Consider the following 22,770-nt stretch of genomic DNA (forward strand, 5'->3'; position numbering starts at 1 on the left):
AAACCAGGACCAACGCTGAACAGAATGGCATTTCTGAACCACAAGGACCCAGTGAGAGGTCTGTTTCCCCGGAGCCCTAGGACAGAAAAAGACTGCCTGGAGATATCCAGGCCCACCTTTTCTCTCACGTCAGTCAATCCACCAATCATAGATGTTTACTGGGCACTGACTGTGTACAGAGGACTATACCAAGAACTTGGGAAAGTACAATGCAGCAGAGTTGGTTCATGTGCTCCCTTCCTATAAGGACTGTGAACCCTATGTGGGACAGGGACAGTGTCCTGTCATTCATTCATTTATTCAATCATATTGAGCGTTTACTGTGTGCAGAGCACTGTACTAAGTGCTTGGGAAGTACAAATCGGTAACATATAGAGACGGTCCTTACCCAACAACGGGCTCACAGTCTAGAAGGGGGAGACAGACAGCAAAACAAAAGAAGTAAACAGGTGTCAATACCATCCAAATAAATATAATTATAGCTATATGCACATCATTAATAAAATAAATAGAGTAATAAATATGTACAAGCATACACAAGTGCTGTGGTGAGGGAAAGGGGTTAGGGCAGAGGGAGGGGGAGTGATGGGGAGTGGAGGAGGAGGAGGAGAGGAAAAAGGGGGGACTCAGTCTGGGAAGGCCTCCCGGAGGAGGTGAGGCCTCCTCCAACCTGATGATCTTGTATCTACCTCACCACTTTGTACAATGCTTGGCACATAGTGCTTAACAAATACCATTTTAAAAAAAGCTTACATGAGGGGAATTATTGCTGAATTGTACTTTCCAAGCGCTTAGTACTGTGCTCTGCACACAGTAAATGCTCATTAAATGCAATTGAATGAATGAATGAGTGAATGAATGAGACTGGTCCTTATGTTTAAAAACTTCCACACTCTCTATTGGGAAGCCAATCTGATTTTTAGCGGCTCTCCTCGTTGAGAAATGCTTACCACATCTAACCTGAACTCTCCCTGCTGTTGTTCAAGCTAATTTCCTTTAGCCCCATCTTCATTGAACTTGGAAGTCATCTGGATACTATTCTCCAGGGACGAGCCCTTTCCCATACTTGAAGACGCCTGAAAAATCCCCACCCACCCACCAACTATGTCTTCTTCCCCTTTTTCAGAGGCCCCCTATTACAGTGCTTTGTGAAGATTTTGGAATCCTTTTTGGTTGTTCTATCTCTTCCAAGGCTACTCTGATAATGCTTTCTATTATTCATTACTTACTATCTGTTTTCATTCCTCTAGGGCCCGAGTTTCCTCGCTGATAGTAAATTAGGCACTCTGAGGGAATGGGCTGGGAACATGTCTGCTAATTCTGCTGTATGGTATTCTTTCATGTGCCTAGTTCAGTGCTCTGCACATAGTAAGCATTCAATAAATACCATTGATTGAAGCATTTACATTGAGAGTTCATGCTCAATCAGTCAATCAGTGGTATTTACTGAGTGCTTACTATGTACAGAGTACTATACTATGTGCTTGGGAGAGTAGCTTTGGAGTGCTCACTAAGGAATAACTTCAGGCCCTAGAAGAACTGGGAGCAGCAGAAGTATCTTTTGTCAGAAACTCCCAAGCAAAGTCATCCCATGACAGAGCAAATTTCGGCCACTGCCCTAAGACTCTAACCTTCCGTGGGCAGGCCAGAGATACTCAGTCAGAACCAAATGGGCCCTGGAACCAAGACACCAGCCTCTGGGGTTATGGCAGATTCACTGCATTAGCATGAGGTTCTGATCTTTAAACTACTCCCTTTCAAAGGTGATGATAATAATAGTTGTGGTATTTAGTGTTTCATATGTGCCAAGCACTGTACTAAGTAGAATATAATCATACCAGATAGGGTCCATGTCCCACATAGGGTTCACAATCTAAAGGGCATCTAAGCCCCATTGTAAATGCTCAAATGTTTAGCACAATACTCCAAACACAATAAGCTTGTAATAAATACCATTGCTTGATTGATTGATGTAAGGGAACTGAGGCACAGGGAAGCTAAGCAATTAGCCCAGGGTCACAGAGCAGGCAGGTGGAAGAGCTGGGGATAAGAACCTAGGCCTCCCAATTCCCACTTCTGTGTTCTTTCCACTAGGTCATGTTGTTTCTTTCTCCATACAAGATGATTCATTCTAGGCCCTGTACTTCCTCTGGAAAGTTAGTCAGTCTGTCCGGCAATAGTATTTATTGAGCCCTTACTGTGTGCAAAGCATTGTACACTGTCCTTTTCACAAGCCTTCTGGCCAGCCCCAGGAGGAAAATGGAGAGAATGATTAGCCTAGTGTAGAGATTGGAAAATAGAGGGAAGGGGGATAACTTAAGTGAATAAATCAGAGTTGGAGCCAGAACAAAATTGGAAGACTGAAATCACCTTGCTGCTTTAATCTCTAGTTAAATACCCTACATGGGCATACAAGGCAGAAGAGCTGGTCTTCAAGGAACTGTCTTAATTAATTCATTCTGGTATTTATTAAACAATTCCTATGTGCTAAAGCACTGTGCTATGTGCTGGGGGAGATACAGATAATCAGCCTGAACACTGGGACTCATAGTCTAAGAGGTAGAGAGAGCAGGTATCTTAATCCCAAGGAAACCAAAATTCAGAGGGGTTAAGTGACTTTCCCAAGGTCACCCAAAACATCAATGACAGATCTGAGATTTCAGCCCTTTGCTCTCTCCACAAGGCACACTGCCTAATTTCCTATTGCCTCATAAATTTAGAGCTTTGGGCTATGGAGAAGGAGTTATTCTTTTATTTATGGTATTTGTTAAGTGCTTACTATGTGCCAGTGAGCCTTCTAGACTGTGAGCCCGCTGTTGGGTAGGGACCATCTCTATATGTTGCCAACTTGTACTTCCCAAGTGCTTAGTACAGTGCTCTGCACACAGTAAGCGCTCAATAAATATGATTGAATGAATGCCAGACACTGTTCTAAGCTCTGGGATAGAAATGAGCTCATCAGATTAGACACAGTCCCTGTCCCACTTGGGTCTCACAGTCTTAATTCCCATTTTACAGATGAGGTAACCGAGGCACAGAGGAAGTCAACTGACTTGCCCAAGATCACATCGCAGGTAAGTGATGGAGTGGGGATTAGAACCCAGGTCCTTCTGAGTCCTGGGCCCATGCTCTAACCACAAGACCACGTTGGTTCTCAGTTATTCTCTAAGGAATCTGGCAGATGAGGGGCTCATTTATATGATAAAAAAAGAATGGGAAAACTCAAGCTATTGTATGAACATTGAGAAGAGTGATACTTTGCAACTGAAACTGGCTCTCAACTTTATGCTAATGGGAATGCAGACTGAAACTTGGATTGAAAAGTATGAGGGAGGGAAAGGGTACTAGAGGGTGAAGCAATGCCTTAATCCTCTCTCATCCAGCACATGCTTATTCACCTCAAAAGAGGCACTAGCTACTTGAGAACGTTCTTAATTTGCTCAAATCACTAGGAGAGCCAGGTTGAATGACCAAATTTTGTGGCTTGGGCAAAAAGATAAGAACAGGGGGCATGGAGAGAGGAAGCTGCAGCCTTTTAATTGGTGTTTGGTGTTTGAAGATGCGTGCACTTTGTTGGGCCCTTAGGGATGGCTGTTCTTAATAATCTGGGTGAGGTCATTTGCTAATGGTTGTAAAGGGCTTTGAGTTCTTTTCCAAGGTGCACTCCAGAAAGTGTGTGCATGTGTGTGTGTGGGGGGCTATTACTCAGCAAGTTTGCTCTCCCTGGATGGACTGAAGCCATGTAGTTGGCCTAATCTGGCCAGTGGAAAGGGTGAGGATGGTGGAAATCCTCTTTTCTCCCTGGTGACAAGGCAGAGAGAACAGAGCAGGTAAGGGGGAGATCCACAGCTCTCCTCCCCAGGCCCTCCTAGAACCTCAGTCAGGAACCAAAGACAAAGTCGTCATCACTAAAATGAAGGGTGGGCTTTGACAGGGCCACTGTGCGATCTGAGCCCGTTGTTGGGTAGGGACCGTCTCTATATGTTGCCAACTTGTACTTCCCAAGCGCTTAGTACAGTGCTCTGCATACAGTAAGCACTCAATAAATGATTGAATGAATGAATGAATGAATGATCCCCCACAAACTTGGGGGAGAGAGTTAAGGTGAGGGTTTGGGTTTGGGCTCCAGCAGCGAAAGGAAAGAAAAGAGCAAGGAAAAAGGGAGAGGGGATAAAGATAAAGGGAAACAAGGGGAAAGGGTAAAAGAAAGGAAAGAAGGGGTGGGAGGGAGGTTGAGGAGGAGGGAAGAAGGGGAGGAAAAGTGGTGAAAGGGGAGATAGGAGAAAGGATCAAAGCTGTGATAAAGCAAGGGGTAAAAAGGAGAGAAAAGCAGGGACACAACTCCAACCAAGAGGCCTTCAGTTGTTTGGGTTCTTGGAAGGCCACAAAATGGAGAATTTAGAGGCAGCCGGATTCCTGAGGTGGGAAAAAGTAAGCCTTAACAGCTTCTGTTGAAAAATAGCCAGTCTCTTGGAAATAATGAAAGGTCACCTTATCTCAAGGGTAAAAGACATTGTCAAATTAAGAGGTGATGTTGGCTCTTGGGTGTGCTCATGCTCTCCCTCCCTTTTTACTTGGCTATTTATGCCTAAGAAACAGGTCTTTATTGTTTTGATATATGAGTAGTAATTGGCATCATTATAGAACAGTGATCTCATCCAGGTCCCTGCCTCTCTTCCCCTGAGAAAGATCGGCAGCGGCTTTCTGATCCCTTACAACAGTTTCAAAATAATGAGGGCTGACACCAAAGGAAGCATGTGCTTTGCGTTCAAATGGACAAGGAAAAAGGAATCAAAGACTAGTGGCAGGAATGCAGGACAGGGCTAGGGGGCTGTGGAAAGTGGACCCAGGAGATTTTCTGACCTGAGTTCCCCATATCGGGGGGCTCAGTTCCCAATTCTGTGTGACAAGACTCGACTTGGGTAACTGGGGAAGAAACCACAGTGGGCTGACAGAGAAAAGGCCAAATATGGAGAGAATCTTTCATCCTAAAACTCAGACCTTCAGAGGGCAACGGGACTGGGTGACTTCACCTCAAACCGAGGAGCTGAAGTTCTCAGCCCTGCCCAGTGGAAATCACATGATCCATTGCTGCCTTACTTGGAAGGACTTCATTCCTGGAAAATTAAATTATGAATGAGTCCTTCTATACCAAAATAGATGTGTTTCAATGTCTTTTGTGGAATGAATAGAGGTCCCTTAGATTGTGAGCCCCTTAGACTGTAAGTCTGTGTCCAGCCTGATTATTTGTATCTATCCTGGCACTTAATACAGTGTTGGCACATAGCAAACACTTAACCAATACCATTAGTATTAGTATTATTATTATCTCTAGAACCTGCTTGGAACTTTTCTGTGACCCACTCCTCCCCCCTCCCTCCTCCCCCTGCAGCTTTGAGAGATGTTATGTGTCCCTTCAGGCCATGTCTGCATAATGATTTTAACCCTAATCAATCTGTATATCAATGGTATTTATAATAATAATAATAATGGCATTTATTAAGTGCTTACTATGTGCAAAGCACTGTTCTAAGCACTGGGGAGGTTACAAGGTGATCAGGTTGTCCCACGGGGGGCTCACAGTTTTCATCCCCATTTTACAGATGGGGTAACTGAGGCACAGAGAAGTTAAGTGACTTGCCCAAAGTCACACAGCTGACAATTGGCAGGGCCAGGATTTGAACCCATGACCTCTGACTCCAAAGCCCGTGCCCTTTCTAATGAGCCACGCTGCTTCACGAGCATTGAGCTGTTAATGTGTGCAGAGCATTGTACTAAGCACTAACCCCTCTTGCTTTGTCTCAGCTTCCACATGGCCTCCAAAGCCAGCAGGAAAACCAGAATCATATCCCAGAAATGCCTTGTTGACAATGAGGTTGGGACTCCATCAACTGAAGGGTAACTGTGTGGTCTGTCCTGACCATGATATTAATCAGCTACCGCTGGCTGGGACAGACTGTTTCAAAGGGAGAGTTGCAGACAGGAGCTCACCAGAGCCCCTCCACTCTTCATGCTTGGTGGTCTGGGTGTGGGGGGAAGGAGGAGCATTCATGTACCTATTCCATATCCATCCAGGCACTGCAGCTTGAGGTTGCTGTTGAGTTGGCTGGGAAGGGAGCACTGGCCCTGCATCTCCTTGCAAACATGAAAGGAACCACTCCAGGTGCCATCCTTCCGGCAGTGAATGACATTGGCAGCACGGCCCTGAGGACGGAGAAACAACATCAGCACCAACAGTCTTCTCACTAACATAACTTGCTTGCCGCGAAGTACAGCAAACCACACCTGAGTAGCTTCATCAGTTGAGACTTTCCCCGGCCAAATGCCTCCAGCCCTCTAGCTAAGACCCTAAACCTTAAGGAAGGCCAAGCTCTCGGAAAGGGAGATGTCACTGCTGCACGGATTCATCCCTCCATCAAAAGTTCTAACTCTAAGAACCCAACCAAAGAAGCATTCATATTGGATGAAGAAAATGATATATGGGCCTTCTCTTGCTGATCTGAGCCCTTATGGAGTGGCTCACATAAAGATGAGCCAACCAGGAAATTATGATCACAAGAGACAGAATAAAAAACATTACTGGATACTGTGAACAGCAAATGCCACAGTCCAACACAGCGTGCACAATGAGGAAGAGGTTAACAGTCCCTCAGTGATGTTTTCAACCACCCCCACACGTATGGATAAAATCTCTTCCTTAGTGATATTCATTCATTTTTCAATAATATTGGCATACCTGAAGGGAACAGAAAGATCCTTTAATAGTGACTTATTTTTCTTTAGAACCTTCCTTCAAAGAGGGGAAGCCATTGATTATTATGATTCATGAAGCCCCCACAACATCAATGGGAGAGAGGTAGGGGTCATGGTTATTAGGTCCATTTTATAGTAGAGGAGCCAGGGTTCAGAGAGGTTGACTAAGTGGCCGATAGTCAACAAGGATGTTAATGGAATAGACAGGTCAAGGGTACAGTCCTCTTGACGCATCTTCGAGACCACACAAGATCACAACTGATGAGCCACAAGAAGCACAGCCCTCTAAGGAGTCAGTATTAATCAAGCAATGGTATTTACTAAGCAGTTTTTGTGTACAGAGCACTGCACTTAAGTGGTTGGGAGAGTACAGAACCAAAGAGTCGGTAAACATATTCCCTGGCAAAATGAGTTTACAGTTACCTTAGAAGAGCATGGCACAAGATGTCATCCCCATGAGGGTCTAGAATATTTAATGGAATACCCCTTCTCCTGCTAAGGGTACCTGGGATGTAATTTCATGCAGGTACATTGAACAGTCTTAGAAAAGGCCATAGAATCCTAAAAAGACGCACTTGGCTATTCCTCCTATTTCCACTGCTTCGACCTACTCTCTGTTGCTTACCACATTTTAAATGCCTCCATCATTTGCTCCCCTTCTTGAACCCCTCTTCTTGTCTCCTCACCTCACCTTCATCTCTTCTTCTCCTGCTCTCCTTCTCTAGTCCTCCCATGGAAGTTGGTAGCCCAGAGAGCAGGATCTCAGGCAATGGCAAGCCCAACGATTTGGGGAGGCACCATCCATTTGTTTATGAAAAATGCCAGTCACTCAAGAGGTTTCTCAGAGATGTTCTCCATGGAACTGCCACCCAGGGGAAGTCCAAGAGGCAAATCATTTAAGAAACAACTTTCCCTTATATTGTCACATCCTTTTCTTCACCCCTCCCCTACTACCACTCCTCTGCCTCCTCCACATCATCAGTGCTATTTACTGAGTGCTTAATAAGTGCAGAACAATGCACTAAATGCTTGGAAGAAAGAGAGTTTAGAGCTAATCATGACCAGCACTGTGCTAAGAAATGAGGTAAATACAAGATAATCAGACGTCCTTCCCAGCACCTAAGAGGGAGGGTTAACTGGTATTTCATCCCCATTTTGCAGATGAGGAAAGTGAGGCACAGAAAAGGTAAGTGACTTGTCCAAGGTAACAGAGAAAATAAATGGCAAAGGTGAGAGTAGAATCTGGATCTCCTAACTCAAAGTCCTGTTCTCATTCCACTTGACAGAGTAATGAACAAGCGGATATTCCCTCCAACCCCACTTTCATTTCTTCTTCCCCTTTTCAGTCCTTGTTTCACCCTTCTTTTCCACCCCTCACCGCCCTGCTTTCTCTCTCCCTGGACTGGGAGTTCCAAGATTCTATCTCTAGTTTATCTGTCCACTCCAACTTAAACTACATTGAGTTGCTTGAGTTCCTTAAAGGGGTGTAGTTCTCCCCTGACTGATGCCAGTTGGATGGAGGGAGAAGGGCAACAGTAGGTTGAGGAAGTCAAGATGGATAAAGAGGCCAATCCAGTCAGTCCAAGAACCTGGTACCCAATCAATCAGTCAATCAATCAATCTATCAGTGGTATTTATTGAGTGCTTACTGTGGGCAGAGTACTATACTAAGCACTTGGGAGAATACTATACAACAGAGTGGGTTAGACACATTCCCAGGCCACAGTGAACTTACATTCTAGAGGGGGAGACAGATATTTAAAAAATAATAAATAATTTATAGATATGCACATAAGCCAGGAGCTCTGTGGGCCTTGAAGTTCCCAAGACAATCGCTTGCTATCTGAAGAGCCTTGCAGGGCCAACTGTATTAGCCAAGGGCCACCTTCTTTTGACTGTGGGTCACTGGAGCAAATGTGTATTGTTGTATCACATTCCCCTCCACTCCAGCTAGGCTTGTTGATGAACACAGTGTTCTGTGGTGATGCAATGGGTCCTTTCCCCAGATATCTACTCTGTGCTCTGCAGGGTCTCCCAGTTGGGATTTTGTGTGTCCGGTGGCCCCATTGTCTCACGCCAGTTCAGAATGATTGGGTCTAGGGCTGCAATAGCCTGGCCCTGGCCATGACCCCAACAGGAAAGCCCACATCAACTAGAGGATGGACGGTGAAAGGCCCAAGTTGTTTGCTCTCCTCCAGAGGATAGAGGAATGAACCAAAAAACACAGAAGGTGCCAATCCTTTCTATGGTAGAGTTGGAAAAAAATATCTGGTCCTCAGGCTCTTTGCTGAAGCATAGGCACCAGAGAGATAAAACAAGATCTATTAGGTCACCATACCCTTCACTGACCAGGATCGGATTGTTTCCTTGTACAGGATATGTTCTGGTGAATTCCAGGTCTGCATACTAAATTTCTTTGAAGACAATAAATAAGTGAATAAATAAATGCCCAAAACCCTCTCTCCTTGGATGTATTACTTTCCATTAATAATTGGCCAAGTGAGACTGGTGTGAAACCATTGATCTTGGTTAAGAGTTATTGCAAGGAACGTAGCCCAGTGGAAAGAATATGGGCATGGGAGTCACGAGACCTTGTCTTGATCCCGGCTCTGCTATTTGTCTGTTCTGTTACCTTGGGAAAGTCCCTTCACATCTCTGTGCTTCATTTACCTCCTATGTAAATCATTCAATCATATTTATTGAGGACTTAGACACAGTCCCTGTCCCACATAACTCTCCTCTAGACAGTAAGATCATAGTAGGCAGAGAATGTGTCTGCTTACTCTGTTGCATTATCCTCTCCCAAGCACCAAGCACAGAGATCTGCACACAGTATGTGCTCAATAAATACCATTGATAGATAGATAGAGCTCACAGTCTTAATCACCATTTTACAGATGCAGTAACTGAGGCACAAAGAAGTTAAGTGACTTGTCCAAGATCACATCGTGGGCAAGTGGAAGAACTGGGATTAGAAACCAGGTCTTCTAACTCCCAGGCCAGTGCTCTTTCCACTAAGCAATGCTGCTTCTCTCTTGAATTGTATTCTCCCAAGCACTTAGTACAGTGCTCAGCTCACACTCCATTGTTTGGTTGATGGAGAAGAGCCCTGTGGGAATTCTGGGTTACTTCTTTCAGGATCTCCCTGTTAGAGCTAAATTTAGTCGCAGTATTCTACTGTTTCTGGTTTTTAAGTAAGTGCTCAAGCATTTAGTCGTGTTCTGCACTCAGTAAGCACTCAATAAATACCATTCATCTAATTTCTGCATCTGTCCTTGTCTCTTTTTGTTGCTTTCTTATTTTATTGGTTCACCTCTCCTTTTGTGTCTCTCAACAGTCTCTTCTCCCTTTTATACTTTGACTGTGAACCCCTTGAGGACTAGGAACTATTTTAATTCTCACCCATCTATTCTTTCCCAGTGCTTAGTTAGTATAGTAATCTGCATGCAGTGAGCACCTAATAAATATTATTACTGCCACTACTTCCTTGTGGGTCTCATTTATTTAATCTTATTTACTGAGCACTTACTCTGTGCAGAGCACTGTACTAAGCACATGGGAGAGTACAATAAATATACCCATTCCCTGCCCACACGAGCTTACAGTCTAGAGGACAAGCTTACAACTTCCTTCCAGAGAAGATGCCACTTACCCAGCTTCCCTGTCTGTTAGACAAGCCCTAGGACCTCCTCCCTCTCCTGCCCTCTCCTCTTCTCTCTTATTTCCTTCTTAGTTGACCTCTATTGATTTCTTGGAACTTTTCAAAAGGTTCCCAGTACCGAAAGGTCACTAGCTGGGCAATCCTGATAGTTCAGTGAAGCTGTAAACTGGCCAAGAAGGACATCTCTACCTGCTGAGAAATGCCAAAGAGGAAAACAGAGCTCTGCCTGAGGATATGAACACCAATGAACTGGGACTAAGGTCTGGAGTTCTGTCTTTTTTTCCTGAGTGCCAAAGAGCCACAGATTTCATCACCAGGGATTCCTGCTTTCATGATTAATTGAGTTTTTGGAGCATTGGATTGTCAAGGGTGAGGGTGAGGGAGAAGGGGCACTGTCGGTTTGGCATAGAAAGAAAGACTGGAATGCTGGCATTCATTCATTCATTCATTCAATCATATTTATTGAGTGCTTGTGTGCAGGGCACTGTGCTAAGCGCTTGGGAAGTAAAGTTGGCAACATATAGAGACGGTCCCTACCCAACAGCGGGCTCACAGTCTAGAAGGGGGAGACAGACAACAAAACAAAACATATTAACAAAATCAAATAAATATAATAGTAAATATGTACAAGTAAAATAGAGTAATAAATCTGTACAAACATATATACAGGTGCTGTGGGGAGGGGAAGGAAGTAGGGTGGGGGATGGGGAGGGGGCGAGGAAGGAGGGGGCTCAGTCTGAGAAGGCCTCCTGGAGGAGGTGAGCTCTCAGTAGGTCTTTGAAGGGAGGAAGAGCAGTAATGGGGACACTCCAAGATCATATGGACAATCACTAAGTGAGACAGAAACACGGCTCCTAATCCTCAGCCCGGCCTGTTCACGCCACCACACGTACAAAGGTTGCATGGCCTGAGAAAACAGCTGAGAGGAAACAGGATATCACAGGGAAGGGGCCTCTCACCCCCACAGGCCAAAAGAAGGTCCAGCATGTACAGCCACGCTGCATCATTCTTAGTAAATCTGTCTGGCATCTGAGTCTAGGGTAGTCTCCCTCCTTGATTACACAGCTGTGGGAAACTCCACAGTGTCACATCCTAGAGTTGAGCTCTGTAAAGGGTCTAAGAGGGTTCTTCCTCCCTAGCATTGGGGTTCAAAGTGAGGGGAGTGCCAAACTTAGCATGATCAGGACTCAAAAACCCACATTTCTCCCAATTTCTCTTGGAAGCCAGATGTTGTCCATGACTGGATTTGAGACTTGGCCCAGGTTTGCTCTGAATTGGGTCCATGCTTCCTGAAAGGTTTGCAAACCTCAGCAAAACAGTGGACAGGGTTGGCTGGAGTTTCCAATTTATAGCAGGGCCTGAATCTGCAATTATCTGATTTTACACTAGGGTTTCAAGCTAGGATCTCCCAAAGACGGAGCTAATCAGAGCACACTGGCATTCTATAAACAACTGCGGCTCTCATAATAAATAAAGAATAACTGTGAGATTTGTTCAGTGTTTACTAAAGGCTAAGCACTTTATAAAGGGGAAGGAGAACAAATATTTTATCCCCATTTTACAATTAAGAAAATTGAGGCACAAGAGCTCAAGTGTCTTGTCCAAACAGGCAAGTGGTAGAACTGGAATTTGAACTCAGGTCATCTGATTCCCAGGTCTGCTCTCTTTTCACTGTTCACAGCTGTTTCTCCAGCAGTCCTGCCTATACAACTCCTTCCACTCTGAGGGAATAGCACCTAAAGGGTTGATTCAAACTTTTCTGAGAGGGGTGATAAGCCAGTTGTGTGTCATTCGTGTTAACGCGGTTCACTATGAAGCCCCCAAGAATGGGACCCAGGAAGCTGAGTCTACAACACAACTCTCCCTCAATTTGTAGCGCTTTAGCATCACCACTTGGAAAATGGGGATATTAATCCCGACCCCATCCCAGACTCTCTGAGAGGCTTACTGAGGTACTTAGAGTCATTCCAAGGAAGTTGTGTCATCCCTAGAATCCATTAGGGTATTCATTCTCCTCTTTAAACCCTGACTCCCACCAATACTGACTGATCCTATTCTTACCTCCATCAGTCAATCAATGGTATTTATTGAGCACTTACTGTGTGCAGAGCACCCTACTAACCACTTGAGAGAGTATAATACAATAGAATTGGTAAACATGTTCTCTGCCTACAATGAGCTTATAGTCTAGAGGGAAAGAGAGACATTAAGGTAAATAAATACATTACGAATCAGTACATAAGTGCTGTGGGGCTGAGGGTGATATGAATAGTACTCATCTTCTAGACTGTAAACTCATTCTCTGGACTCTTTGTGGGCAGGGAATGTGTTGGTTTACTGTTGTATTGTACTCTCCCAAGCTCTTAGAACAGTGGAAACAGCTCTTAGAACAGTAGAAACACACAGTAAGTGATCAATAAATATGATTGATTGAATGAATACGAAGTGCCCTAAAGATAGAGATCCAAGTTCATGGAGGATGCAAGGAGAGAGAGCCCCAGGGAAAAGGGAAGCTTGACCATGTGGGTGGCTGGGAGGGGGTGGGGGGCAGAAATGAGGCTCGTTTTGCCCTGATTATGTTTATCAGGGTAGAAATGGAAGGTTTCCACGACCCTTTCCAGGAACTGAGGGATCTTTGTGTGGCCTGGCCAACACACAAAAACCACTAAAATCAATGGCTTCTCAACCCTGCCTCAGTCTCAAGAAATTGTGACTAACCAAGGTTCATCAATTAAGGAGGCAGGGAGACAAGTGCAAGGTTCAGGCCTGTAGTAAAGGCTGGTCCATAAAGCTTCCTGTAATTCCTGGAATATGTGTTATACCCTGTGAAGCAAGATTCTCCATTTCCTCATCTTGCAGGTGGTAGCCCAGGGGAAGCTTTTTTCAAAAGGAACCACTTTACACTTCCTTTCTACTAAATTATACGCTGAGAGGGCTAAAGTATACTTACTGACCTGGGTAGGTAGTCTGGATTTTGACCATTAATGGCAAATGTGCCCTTTATTAACACACTCAATCTCAAAAGTTCCCATGCCCAGTGCAGTCTGTATTTCAGCTGCTTTTCTCTAGGAAATATTCCAGGGGAAAACCTGGAAGATCCGGACACTGCTCCTGGAAGAGCAAGCCTGCCCCGACATAATCTCTTGCAAAACTTCCTGCTGTTCTTCTTGTTTGGATGCAGCCTGCATTATCACCTCATCTAGCCAAGGGCATTTTAGCAGGTTTTAATCCTTAGATAATTAACACCTTTCTGCTGGGTCAGCCGGGGTCGGGGGTTCCCATCTCTTTGTGTGCTATCTGTTGTCTCTGGGCTTTGAAATATCCCTCCCCTATGTCTTTCATTTTCCTAGAGGGCATTTTTTTTAAGAAGATCCACAGCTCTGCTTTGAGTGCAGAGCAATTTATCAACAAGGCTGATGGTTCAGCACAATCTCACTTCAAACTGGTCAGGTTTCCTGCTTGCTTCTCTAGCAGATTTCCCCTCCCTCCCCTCCTCCCCTAATATTCAGCATGTGTGGCCCACCTAGCCTTCATCTCACCCCTGGACCCTCATCAGAAGCCACAAGATCGGCTCAGATTTCTTTGCCTTTGCACTCTATGGACACAGTTCTGTGGGAGGGTGGACTTCAGAACTGCTTCTGCCCAAACTGCTACTTTCCATTCAGGGTCTCAAACCACTCTTCAGATCCTAATTTGGGCCTGAAGCACTCCTTTAGCCCGTTGTTACTGGCTGAGTTTCATTATGTCTTTAAATCATTACACTCTCTGCTTCCATGGGTCTCCTTTCATGTAATATACAGCAGGTGGTTGAACATTCTACTATCACCTCTTCTCCTTGTATGTTCTACTCAGTGACTTTGTTTTTTGGGGAGCATTGTGCAGTCTTGGTAAGTCCTGGTAACTCATTATTGGTAATCTTGTCCAGTTATTTATTGTTAATTTTAACGTGCATGTAACACTGCTGAGGTTAACACTCATGAAGTTTAATGGGTCTTCTTTTATAGATCCAGATCTCACAGACATCAAAGAATAGACCTGCAACTTGGTAGGGAGATGCAGCGTGGCTCAGTGGAAAGAGCCTGGGCTTGGGAGTCAGAGGTCATGAGTTCTAAACCCAGCTCCACCACTTGTCAGCTGTGTGACCTTGGGCAAGTCACTTAGCTGCTCTGTGCCTTAGTTACCTCCTGTAAAACAGGGATTAAGATTGTGAGCCCCACGTGGGACAACCTGATTACTTTGTATCCCACCCAGTGCTTAGAACAGTGCTTGACACATAGTAAGCACTTAACAAATGCTATTATTATTATTATATTCCAATGTAACCAATCTCTGTTCATAATTGATTCTGTTTTATATTTCTTTGTCTACCATGCATCATTGGATAGTGCACTGCCTACCTAAGAAGCAGAATTTGGTAACAGCATCAGGGTTTTTGGTTATATGTAGAGTTTCCAGGGTGGAAACTGGTCAATAAATGATGCTGAGTCCACTCAGTGAATCATATAATTGTTTGCTTGGCTTCTCGCAGATATGCCCCACTAGAAATATGACTGGCAACAATGAGACAGTGAAAGTGGCATTACACTGGCACTATAGTTCATTCCATGGCACAGGCTCTTAATACCCAAGTTTTGTGACTGGACTAACTAGTACAGTGTCCGGCACATAGTAAGTGCTTAACAATACCATCATTATTTTTATTAAGCTTTACCTGCCATTTATGATGGAAGACTCCTATCAGGTGACCCCCACCCCCAAAAGAGCACAATCATTAGTAATCAACAGCTCCTGAAAGATTATCTCAAACTCTTTAGATAAGTGTAGGCTCTTAGTAGAAAGAGCTTCTCAGTGGTTTAAGCACTTATTCTGACTCCAGCTCCCAGAAGGGAGTCTCCACTTGTCCTGGGGCAGTCCCCAGCTGGTTAAGGAGGATCTTTGATTTCTAACTATCAAAGATGGTTTTCAGAGAGTTCCTGATTGATCTGATTAGCAGTCTTCTGTCAGAGACAGTCTATTGACCAGGTTCAGCCTCTGAAATGTAGGTAAGAACCTCAGTTGGAAGCTGTTTCAGACCAGTTGGGGGTACTTCATAAAGCTGCAAGCTCCTCTAGGGGTGTCTTTTCTTTCTATTTCATCTTCTAAGGAGAGTAGTTCAGTGCTCTGGTCACAGGAGGTGTTCTGTGAATATTGCTACTACTCTGGGCTGCACATTTCCATTATCAGGAAACAGGCAGCAAAGTAGTACTGTGGCAAACAGGATGGGATTTGTGAGAGGTAGGTAGGCTTGGAAGAGGCAACAGGCACAGAAAGACTCTAGCTTTCCGACTCCTTTGGAAAACTCTTGGTATTTTTCCTCCATTGTGCTTAAAAGCTCTCAGGTCTTGTCTGAGACTTGATATTCACCCCATCCTCAGCCCCACAGTGCTCATGTTCATGCCCATAGTTTATTTACATTAAGTTTTCCTTCCCCTGTAAGCTTGAAATAGGCAGGGTAGGTTGTCTACCAACTCTGTTGTATCATACTCTTGTAAGTGCTTAGTACAGTGTTGCCAGTAAGCACTCAGTAAATACCACTGATTGATCTGGGATAAGCAAGGTTGAAACTCCAGGCTAAAACATATGTGATTGAAACTAATAGTCTTGCTTCCAAAGCTGAAAATTCATGGGGGCAATGACTCACATTGATCCCATGACGTTCACACCCTTGAATGACAGTGAAAGCAGTGGGGAGGCACAGAGCCACGGGTATCTTCAAGCCCTTTATAATATGGTGCTATGTAACCAGGAGGGTGCTCAATAAATACTGTTGATAATGTCAAAGAGAATGATTTTAGTTGTTGTTTGTCAGGTGGAGTCTGCCCAAACAGGAAACAGGTGGCGGAGTGTAACTACCCAGTACAAATAATAATAGTTGTATTATCTGTTAAGTGCTTACTTTGTGCCAGGCACTTTACTAAGCACTGTGGTAGATAGAAGCAAATCAGGTTGGACACAGTCCCTGTCCCACGTGGGGCTCACACTCTCAATTCCCATTTTACAGATGAAGTAACTGAGGCCCAGAGAAATAAAGTGACTTGCCCGAGGTCCCACAGAAGACAAGTGGTGGAGCCAGGATTAGAAACCATGACCATTTTTAGAAACCATTTTTAGACTGTGAGCCCACTGTTGGGTAGGGACTGTCTCTATATGTTGCCAACTTGTACTTCCCAAGCGCTTAGTACAGTGCTCTGCACACAGTAAGTGCTCAATAACTATGATTGATGATGATGATGATGACCTCCTGACTCCCAGGCCTGTGCCTTACATAGTATACCATGCTGCTTATCAAATGACTTTCAAATATTCCTGGAAAGTTAGAACAAAGGAACAAATTCTCCACTCAGGTAATTAAAAATCAGGCTGATGCTGTTGGCCTTTTGTAGAAATATTTGGGTTTGGAAAAGTACATTGTTAAATTTCAAATGATCATTTTTGAGGGGTGAGAGTGGGGGTCAGGGAGGGCTCAGATGGAGTCAACTGATGAATAAACAGAAAAGAGACTCAGGTTTAAACCACCTCCACTGAGCAGCAGGAAAATCTTCCAGGATACCAGGTGACTGGGAAGAGCTTCCAGGGGCAAAACCTTTGTAGATTTGTGGAGTCCTGGGTGACATCACTGGGAAACAGGTAAGAGACTAGGATTGAGGTGAGGCTGCCTTCTATTCTTCAGCCTCCACCCCACAAAAACAGGCAAAATTTCAATTTGACCCACAGGAATCAGGTGAATCTCCAAATGACCTCTGTGATGGGTAGTTTGGCCTTTTTTAATCATATTTGTCAAGAATTTTCTATGCACCGGGCACTGTAATTGCTTAGGATCAAGAGCAAAAGACTCTCAAGTCAATATTGCCAATTCTGGCCACTTCACAATAGCTGGACTCTTGGTTCTATTTGAGCTTCTTCCCAAGTTCCTGGAAAGAAATGAATTACTGAGATCTCAGAAAATGGGTTAAAATGGGTTGGATATAACCCACAGTGGATTCAGATGCCTAGAAGGTGGCATGTCTAAACTGTAAAGTTGTCCAGGCAACACCAGCAATTTAAGGATATGAAGTGGAGATCACAGTCAAACTGACAGCTGGAAAGTTGCTGGACTCAATCAATTGTGCTTACTGAATGCTTACTATGTGCAGGGCACTGTACTAAGTGCTTAGAAGTGTACAATATAACAGAGTTGGTAGACACATTCCCTTCCCACAACAAGCTTACAGTCAAGAGGGATAAAAGGTGAAACAAGCAGGCTAATAAAGCAGCATCCTAATAATAGAAACAATCTGGAAGAAGGCAGTTCATAACGACTTATTAAGTCTGGATTCCTCCTCATTTTGAAGATGCCTTCTTCCCCAAAAGAGATTTAGAGAACATGAGGTCAGGTTTAAGCAGCAGACATCACAAAGCTTATAACAGAGCTACAGGGAGGTACATTAGAGATGAAGAAATGGAATAAGGAGAAGCAGTCCGGAGCAGAATTTGGATGGAAAGTTTTGAAAATCTCCAGTTCAAACCCCAGTTTCACCTTAGAGGACGTTGTGCCATATTGTCTGGTGCAAGACATTTCCATTACAGTAGGTTCAAGCATGGAGAGCTTGGGAGAAAGGGATACTTTTCCTTGTTTTGTTTTTTTTGATATGTTGTACACCATATTTAAAGACAGAGGGAACCTGAGGTGAATATGGAGTTGGCTTTCAGGTTATTGTTCTGAAGGCAGAGGAAATTCATTTTCATTTTAACCTCAGAAATTTCTATTATATTAGAAATGTTTTGGCAGAGGGTACTTCATTCTTTGAAATGACAAGTAATACCAGGTCTGTATTCCCTTTTGTTGCCAAAGGCATTAAAAAACAGCACTTCCTTAGTAGTCTGATAAACTTACATTTTTGAACATTTAAATACAAATTGGCCATGAAAGGAACTTGGCTGTGTCCAGAGAGAGTGGGTTTCAGATGAATAACATGGCCCCAGCCAGAATATTATTTGGACTCACTCTGTTTCTTGTGAAACACAGTTACTAAAATTTTCATGAAAGTAAATTGACGAGATGAGTATCCGCTGGCTTAGATTCAGTGTAATTAATTTTCCCTACCAATCTCTGATTAGCTCTTACTTCTCTGTGGGGTACACATATGTGCGTGCACGCGTGCGTGTGCGCGCGCGCGCGCACACACACACACACACACACACACACACACACTCCAACTACTTCAGCTCTAGACAATGAGGAATAGACCAGGACAACTGTAAAAATTCTGTTGAAGTACAATGGGTTTAAACTTCCTGGCATTGATGATCTCTGTCGCGTCTCCTGTAAAGGGTTTCCCCTCTCCAGTTCATGCTATGGGTGCTTTGTAAGGAGCAGTCCATCTTATATTTTTTTTTTTTGGTGGTTGGGGGGTATTTGTTAAGAACTTACTATGTTCCAGGCACTGTTCTAAGCCCTGGGTTAGGTACAAGATGATCAGGTTGGACACAGTCCCTGTCCTACATGGGGTTCACAATCTTAATTCCCATTTTACAGATGACATAAGTAAGGCACAGAGAAGTTAAGTGATTTGCCTTAGGTTAGACAGCAGACAAATGGCAGAGCCAGGCTTAGAACCCAGGTCCTTCATTTATTCTCTTTTCATTTGTTCTTTTTTCTTACCCTTTAGACTCAGTTCTGACCCAGTAAGTGTCGGAATCCCCAGTGATTAGAAGGAATAGATTTGAGAAAAAGTAATCCAGGCAGGGTAGCCACAGAGTCCCCTTCAGATATCAAAGAAACACATGTGACATCACATGGTTTATGCTGGGCAATGCAACATAAAATACTTATGCCATTTTTGCCAAAGGCCATCCAAACTTCTAGAGTTTCTCCAGAAGTATTTCCTGGATCCCCATTTTGCCTTAGAGCCTCAGCATCCCCCTTCCAGGTTTTTGTTGTAGTTGTTGTTGAATTTTTAATGGGACTTAAGTGCTTATCATGTGCCAGGCACTGTACTAAGGGCTGGAGTAGATATAAGCTAATCAGGTTGGACATAGTCCATGTCCCACACAGAGCTCACAGTCTTAATCCCCATTTGACACGTGAGCCAACTGAGGCACAGAGAAGTTCAGTGACTTGCTCAGGGTCACATAGCAGACAAGTGGAGTAGGCAGGATTAGAACCCAGGTCCTTCTGACTCCCAGGCCCATGCTCTATCTACTAAACCACACTGATTCAGGTGCACTGAACACTGACTCTGCTTCTCAATCACGGGGTGGCATCAGGTTAGGGTAGTAGTAGCAGTAATAGTGGTAATAATAGCACTGGTAGTAGTAGTAGCAGCAGCAGTAAGAGAAGTAATAACATTGGTTGAGTGCCCACTTGGAATGGTACACTGTACTAGGTGCTGGGGAAGTACAGAAAAATAAAGTGATACATTCTCTGCCCACAAGAAACTTTAACAGGAGAGAGAAACATAGAAATATTTACAGCTAGAGAGGTGGAAAGAGGCTGAGTCCTCAAATTTCTTTTTTAATTTAACCCCATAACCCTCTCCCTTTCGTTTCATAACTGTAACAGGCTGACTGATATTGAACCAGAAAACTGGTCAACTTATACTAAAGGGGGTTATGATCCAGAATCTATGCCCAAGGGTGGCAAACACATCCACTTTATCAGGAAAGTCATGCCACCCACAGGTCTGCCACAGCCTTTTGAACTGCTGCCAGCAATTCCTGGATTCTGCTCCTGCACTCTCATCTTTGGCTTGGGCAGGAAAGGCACAAACGAAGTGTTCTGAACACCAACCTCAATCAATCAATCGTATTTATTGAGCGCTTACTGTGTGCAGAGCACTGTACTAAGCGCTTGGGAAGTACAAGCTGGCAACATATAGAGACAGTCCCTACCCAACAGTGGGCTCACAGTCTAGAAGGGGGAGACAGAGAACAAAACTAAACATACTAACAAAATAAAATAAATAGAATAGATAGGTACAAGTAAAATAAATAAATAAATAGAGTAATAAATATGTACAAACATATATACATATATACAGGTGCTGTGGGGAAGGGAAGGAGGTAAGATGCGGGGGATGGAGAGGGGGATGGAAGGGAGAGGAAGGAAGGGGCTCAGTCTGGGAAGGCCTCCTGGAGGAGGTGAGCTCTCAGTAGGGCCTTGAAGAGAGGAAGAGAGCTAGCTTGGCGGATGTGCGGAGGGAGGGCATTCCAGGCCAGGGGGATGACGTGTGCCGGGGGTCGATGGCGGGACAGGAAGGCTGAGTAGGTGCGAATGACGTTGTCGTTAATGTAACTTGGTGATAACAAGGGCCTTTTTCCCAGGGTGGGCGCGGGAGAGTCAGTCAGGACTGGACCGGGAAGGGGGGTTGGGGGGCACTATAATGAAGGTCGCTTAAGGTCGCTACTAACCCTAGCAGTAGTCCAACGCCTGGGCTGACCGCTTTCTGAATGCTTAGAAAAGAAGGTAAGCACTCAGTCAGCTTGCCCTCTCCTATCTTACCTTGTTACTCTCCCACTACAACACAGCTCACACACTTCGCTCCTCTAATGCCAACTTACTCATTGTACCTTGATTCTCTCCATTGACCCAAATCCTGTTGCTGTCCTGGAATGTCCTCTTTCGTTTCCTATCTGACAATTACTCTCCCCAACTTCAAAGCCTTATTGAAATCTCCACCAAGAGGCCTTCCCACTCCCTCTGTGTTGTCTTTGCACTTGGGATTTGTTCACTTTTTTCTCCCCTCCCTCAGCCCTACTGCACTTTTGTACATTTGGTAATTTATTTATTTTAGTGTCTGTCTTCCCCTCTAGACTGTGAGCTCATTGTGGGCAGGGAATATGTCTACCAACTCTTTTATACTGTACTCCCTCAAGCACTTAGTACAGTGCTCTGCATACAGTAAGAGCTCTATAAATATGATTGATTGATTGACTGAGTTCCCTCCAGAGCAATCTCTTCTTCCCATAGTTTCTTACAACCAGTCACAGAGGGACCGGAGACTAAAGAGACTCAGAAGGAGACTCAGAGGACACATGAAACCCCAGTTTCATTTGCAGCCCTGGCCCACCACCCCTGCAAACAACTGATTTGATCTTTGGTTGCATAACATTCCAACCTCCCATATCTCCCATTACTCTCTACAAATGGCCTGGGATTATTTTACAGACAGTATCATCTGTGATCTAATGAACCTCGTGGATGTAAATCAATCAATTGTATTTATTGAGCATTTGCTGTGAGCAGAGCACTGCACTAAGTACTTAGTTTACAATTATGACATTAAGACAAAAGAACCCAGGAGCGCTTCAAATCTGAGACTGGAGGTATCACCATGCAGACTGGAGTTTCCAACCCAAATCAAGTTTAGCACACCACAGGGCCTGAAAAACTTCATTCATTAATAGACATTGAGCAAACTCACCAATTGGCTGTCACTTTCTTCACACTTGATCCTGCATTCACTGTTGAACTGGAACCCATTGGTGCACTGGTACAGTCCGTGGAATTTAGGGGGTGGCGGGTCACAGGTGACAGGGACACAAGTTCCCTCCAGCCAGCTGCCGTCTTGGGTGCACTGAGTCTTAAAGGCCCGCCTTGCAGGAAGAAATGAAGTGAGGCATTCTGGTGAGTGGTTGAATAAACATCACATTAAAGTCTTTGGGTTCTTTCTGCTTGTCGAGGAGACCGAAATGGTGCAGAGTAGAATCGGGCCTGTTTCCCTTACTTGACACTGCAGTCACTACAGCACTAGGGACAAGTGGTGTGAGGATGATAATGAGGATAGTGTCACCAATTTGCATCACGGTGAAATAATGAGTGATGGTTGTAAACCGAACCATCTGATGGCTAGCGGTTTATATTCAAGCCCAAAGAAGTGGTTCCTCCACTTGGCATCTTTGGACCAGCCTAGTACAGGAGTTACCCAAAGTTGACACTAAGGAAATGGATTTGATGATAGTGGTGCTGGCACCTTCTGCATTTCCTCTTCCTTTCCCACATCCCCCCGGCCTTAGAAAGTCGCCCCTAGGTGGCGACGTGGGTTAGGGAGAACCCCCAGCTTCCTGGGGTCTATATCATCATCAATCCTATTTATTGAGCGCTTACTGTGTGCAGAGCACTGTACTAAGCGCTTGGGAAGTACAAGTTGGCAACATATAGAGATAGTCCCTACCCAACAGTGGGCTCACAGTCTCTATTAGATAAGAGGGGGGAGAAGTGGTGTTTTTTTTCCGGCAGATATTGCTACCTTAGACAGTCTTCCCTGCTCCACTCTATCAGAACAAGGGAGACACCAGGAGGTCCAGAAACATGTTTATTGTCTTAAAATGTGCAGCAG

General features: G+C 44.4%; 1 protein-coding gene across 1 annotated transcript in view; it reads right to left on the reverse strand.

Moving 5' to 3' along the window:
* Positions 1-22,770, reverse strand: part of PAPPA (pappalysin 1) — a 287,178-nt gene that overhangs the window by 38,084 nt on the left and 226,324 nt on the right. Inside the window, exons 17-18 of the mRNA XM_038745960.1 lie at positions 21,856-22,027; positions 6,057-6,204 (exon numbers count right to left, since the gene is read on the reverse strand). Of these exons, the coding sequence (XP_038601888.1) occupies positions 6,057-6,204; positions 21,856-22,027 (320 nt within the window). The remainder of the gene's footprint in view (positions 1-6,056; positions 6,205-21,855; positions 22,028-22,770) is intronic.

The sequence above is a fragment of the Tachyglossus aculeatus genome, chromosome 4 (assembly GCF_015852505.1).
Source record: "Tachyglossus aculeatus isolate mTacAcu1 chromosome 4, mTacAcu1.pri, whole genome shotgun sequence".
NCBI classification, from domain to species: domain Eukaryota; kingdom Metazoa; phylum Chordata; class Mammalia; order Monotremata; family Tachyglossidae; genus Tachyglossus; species Tachyglossus aculeatus.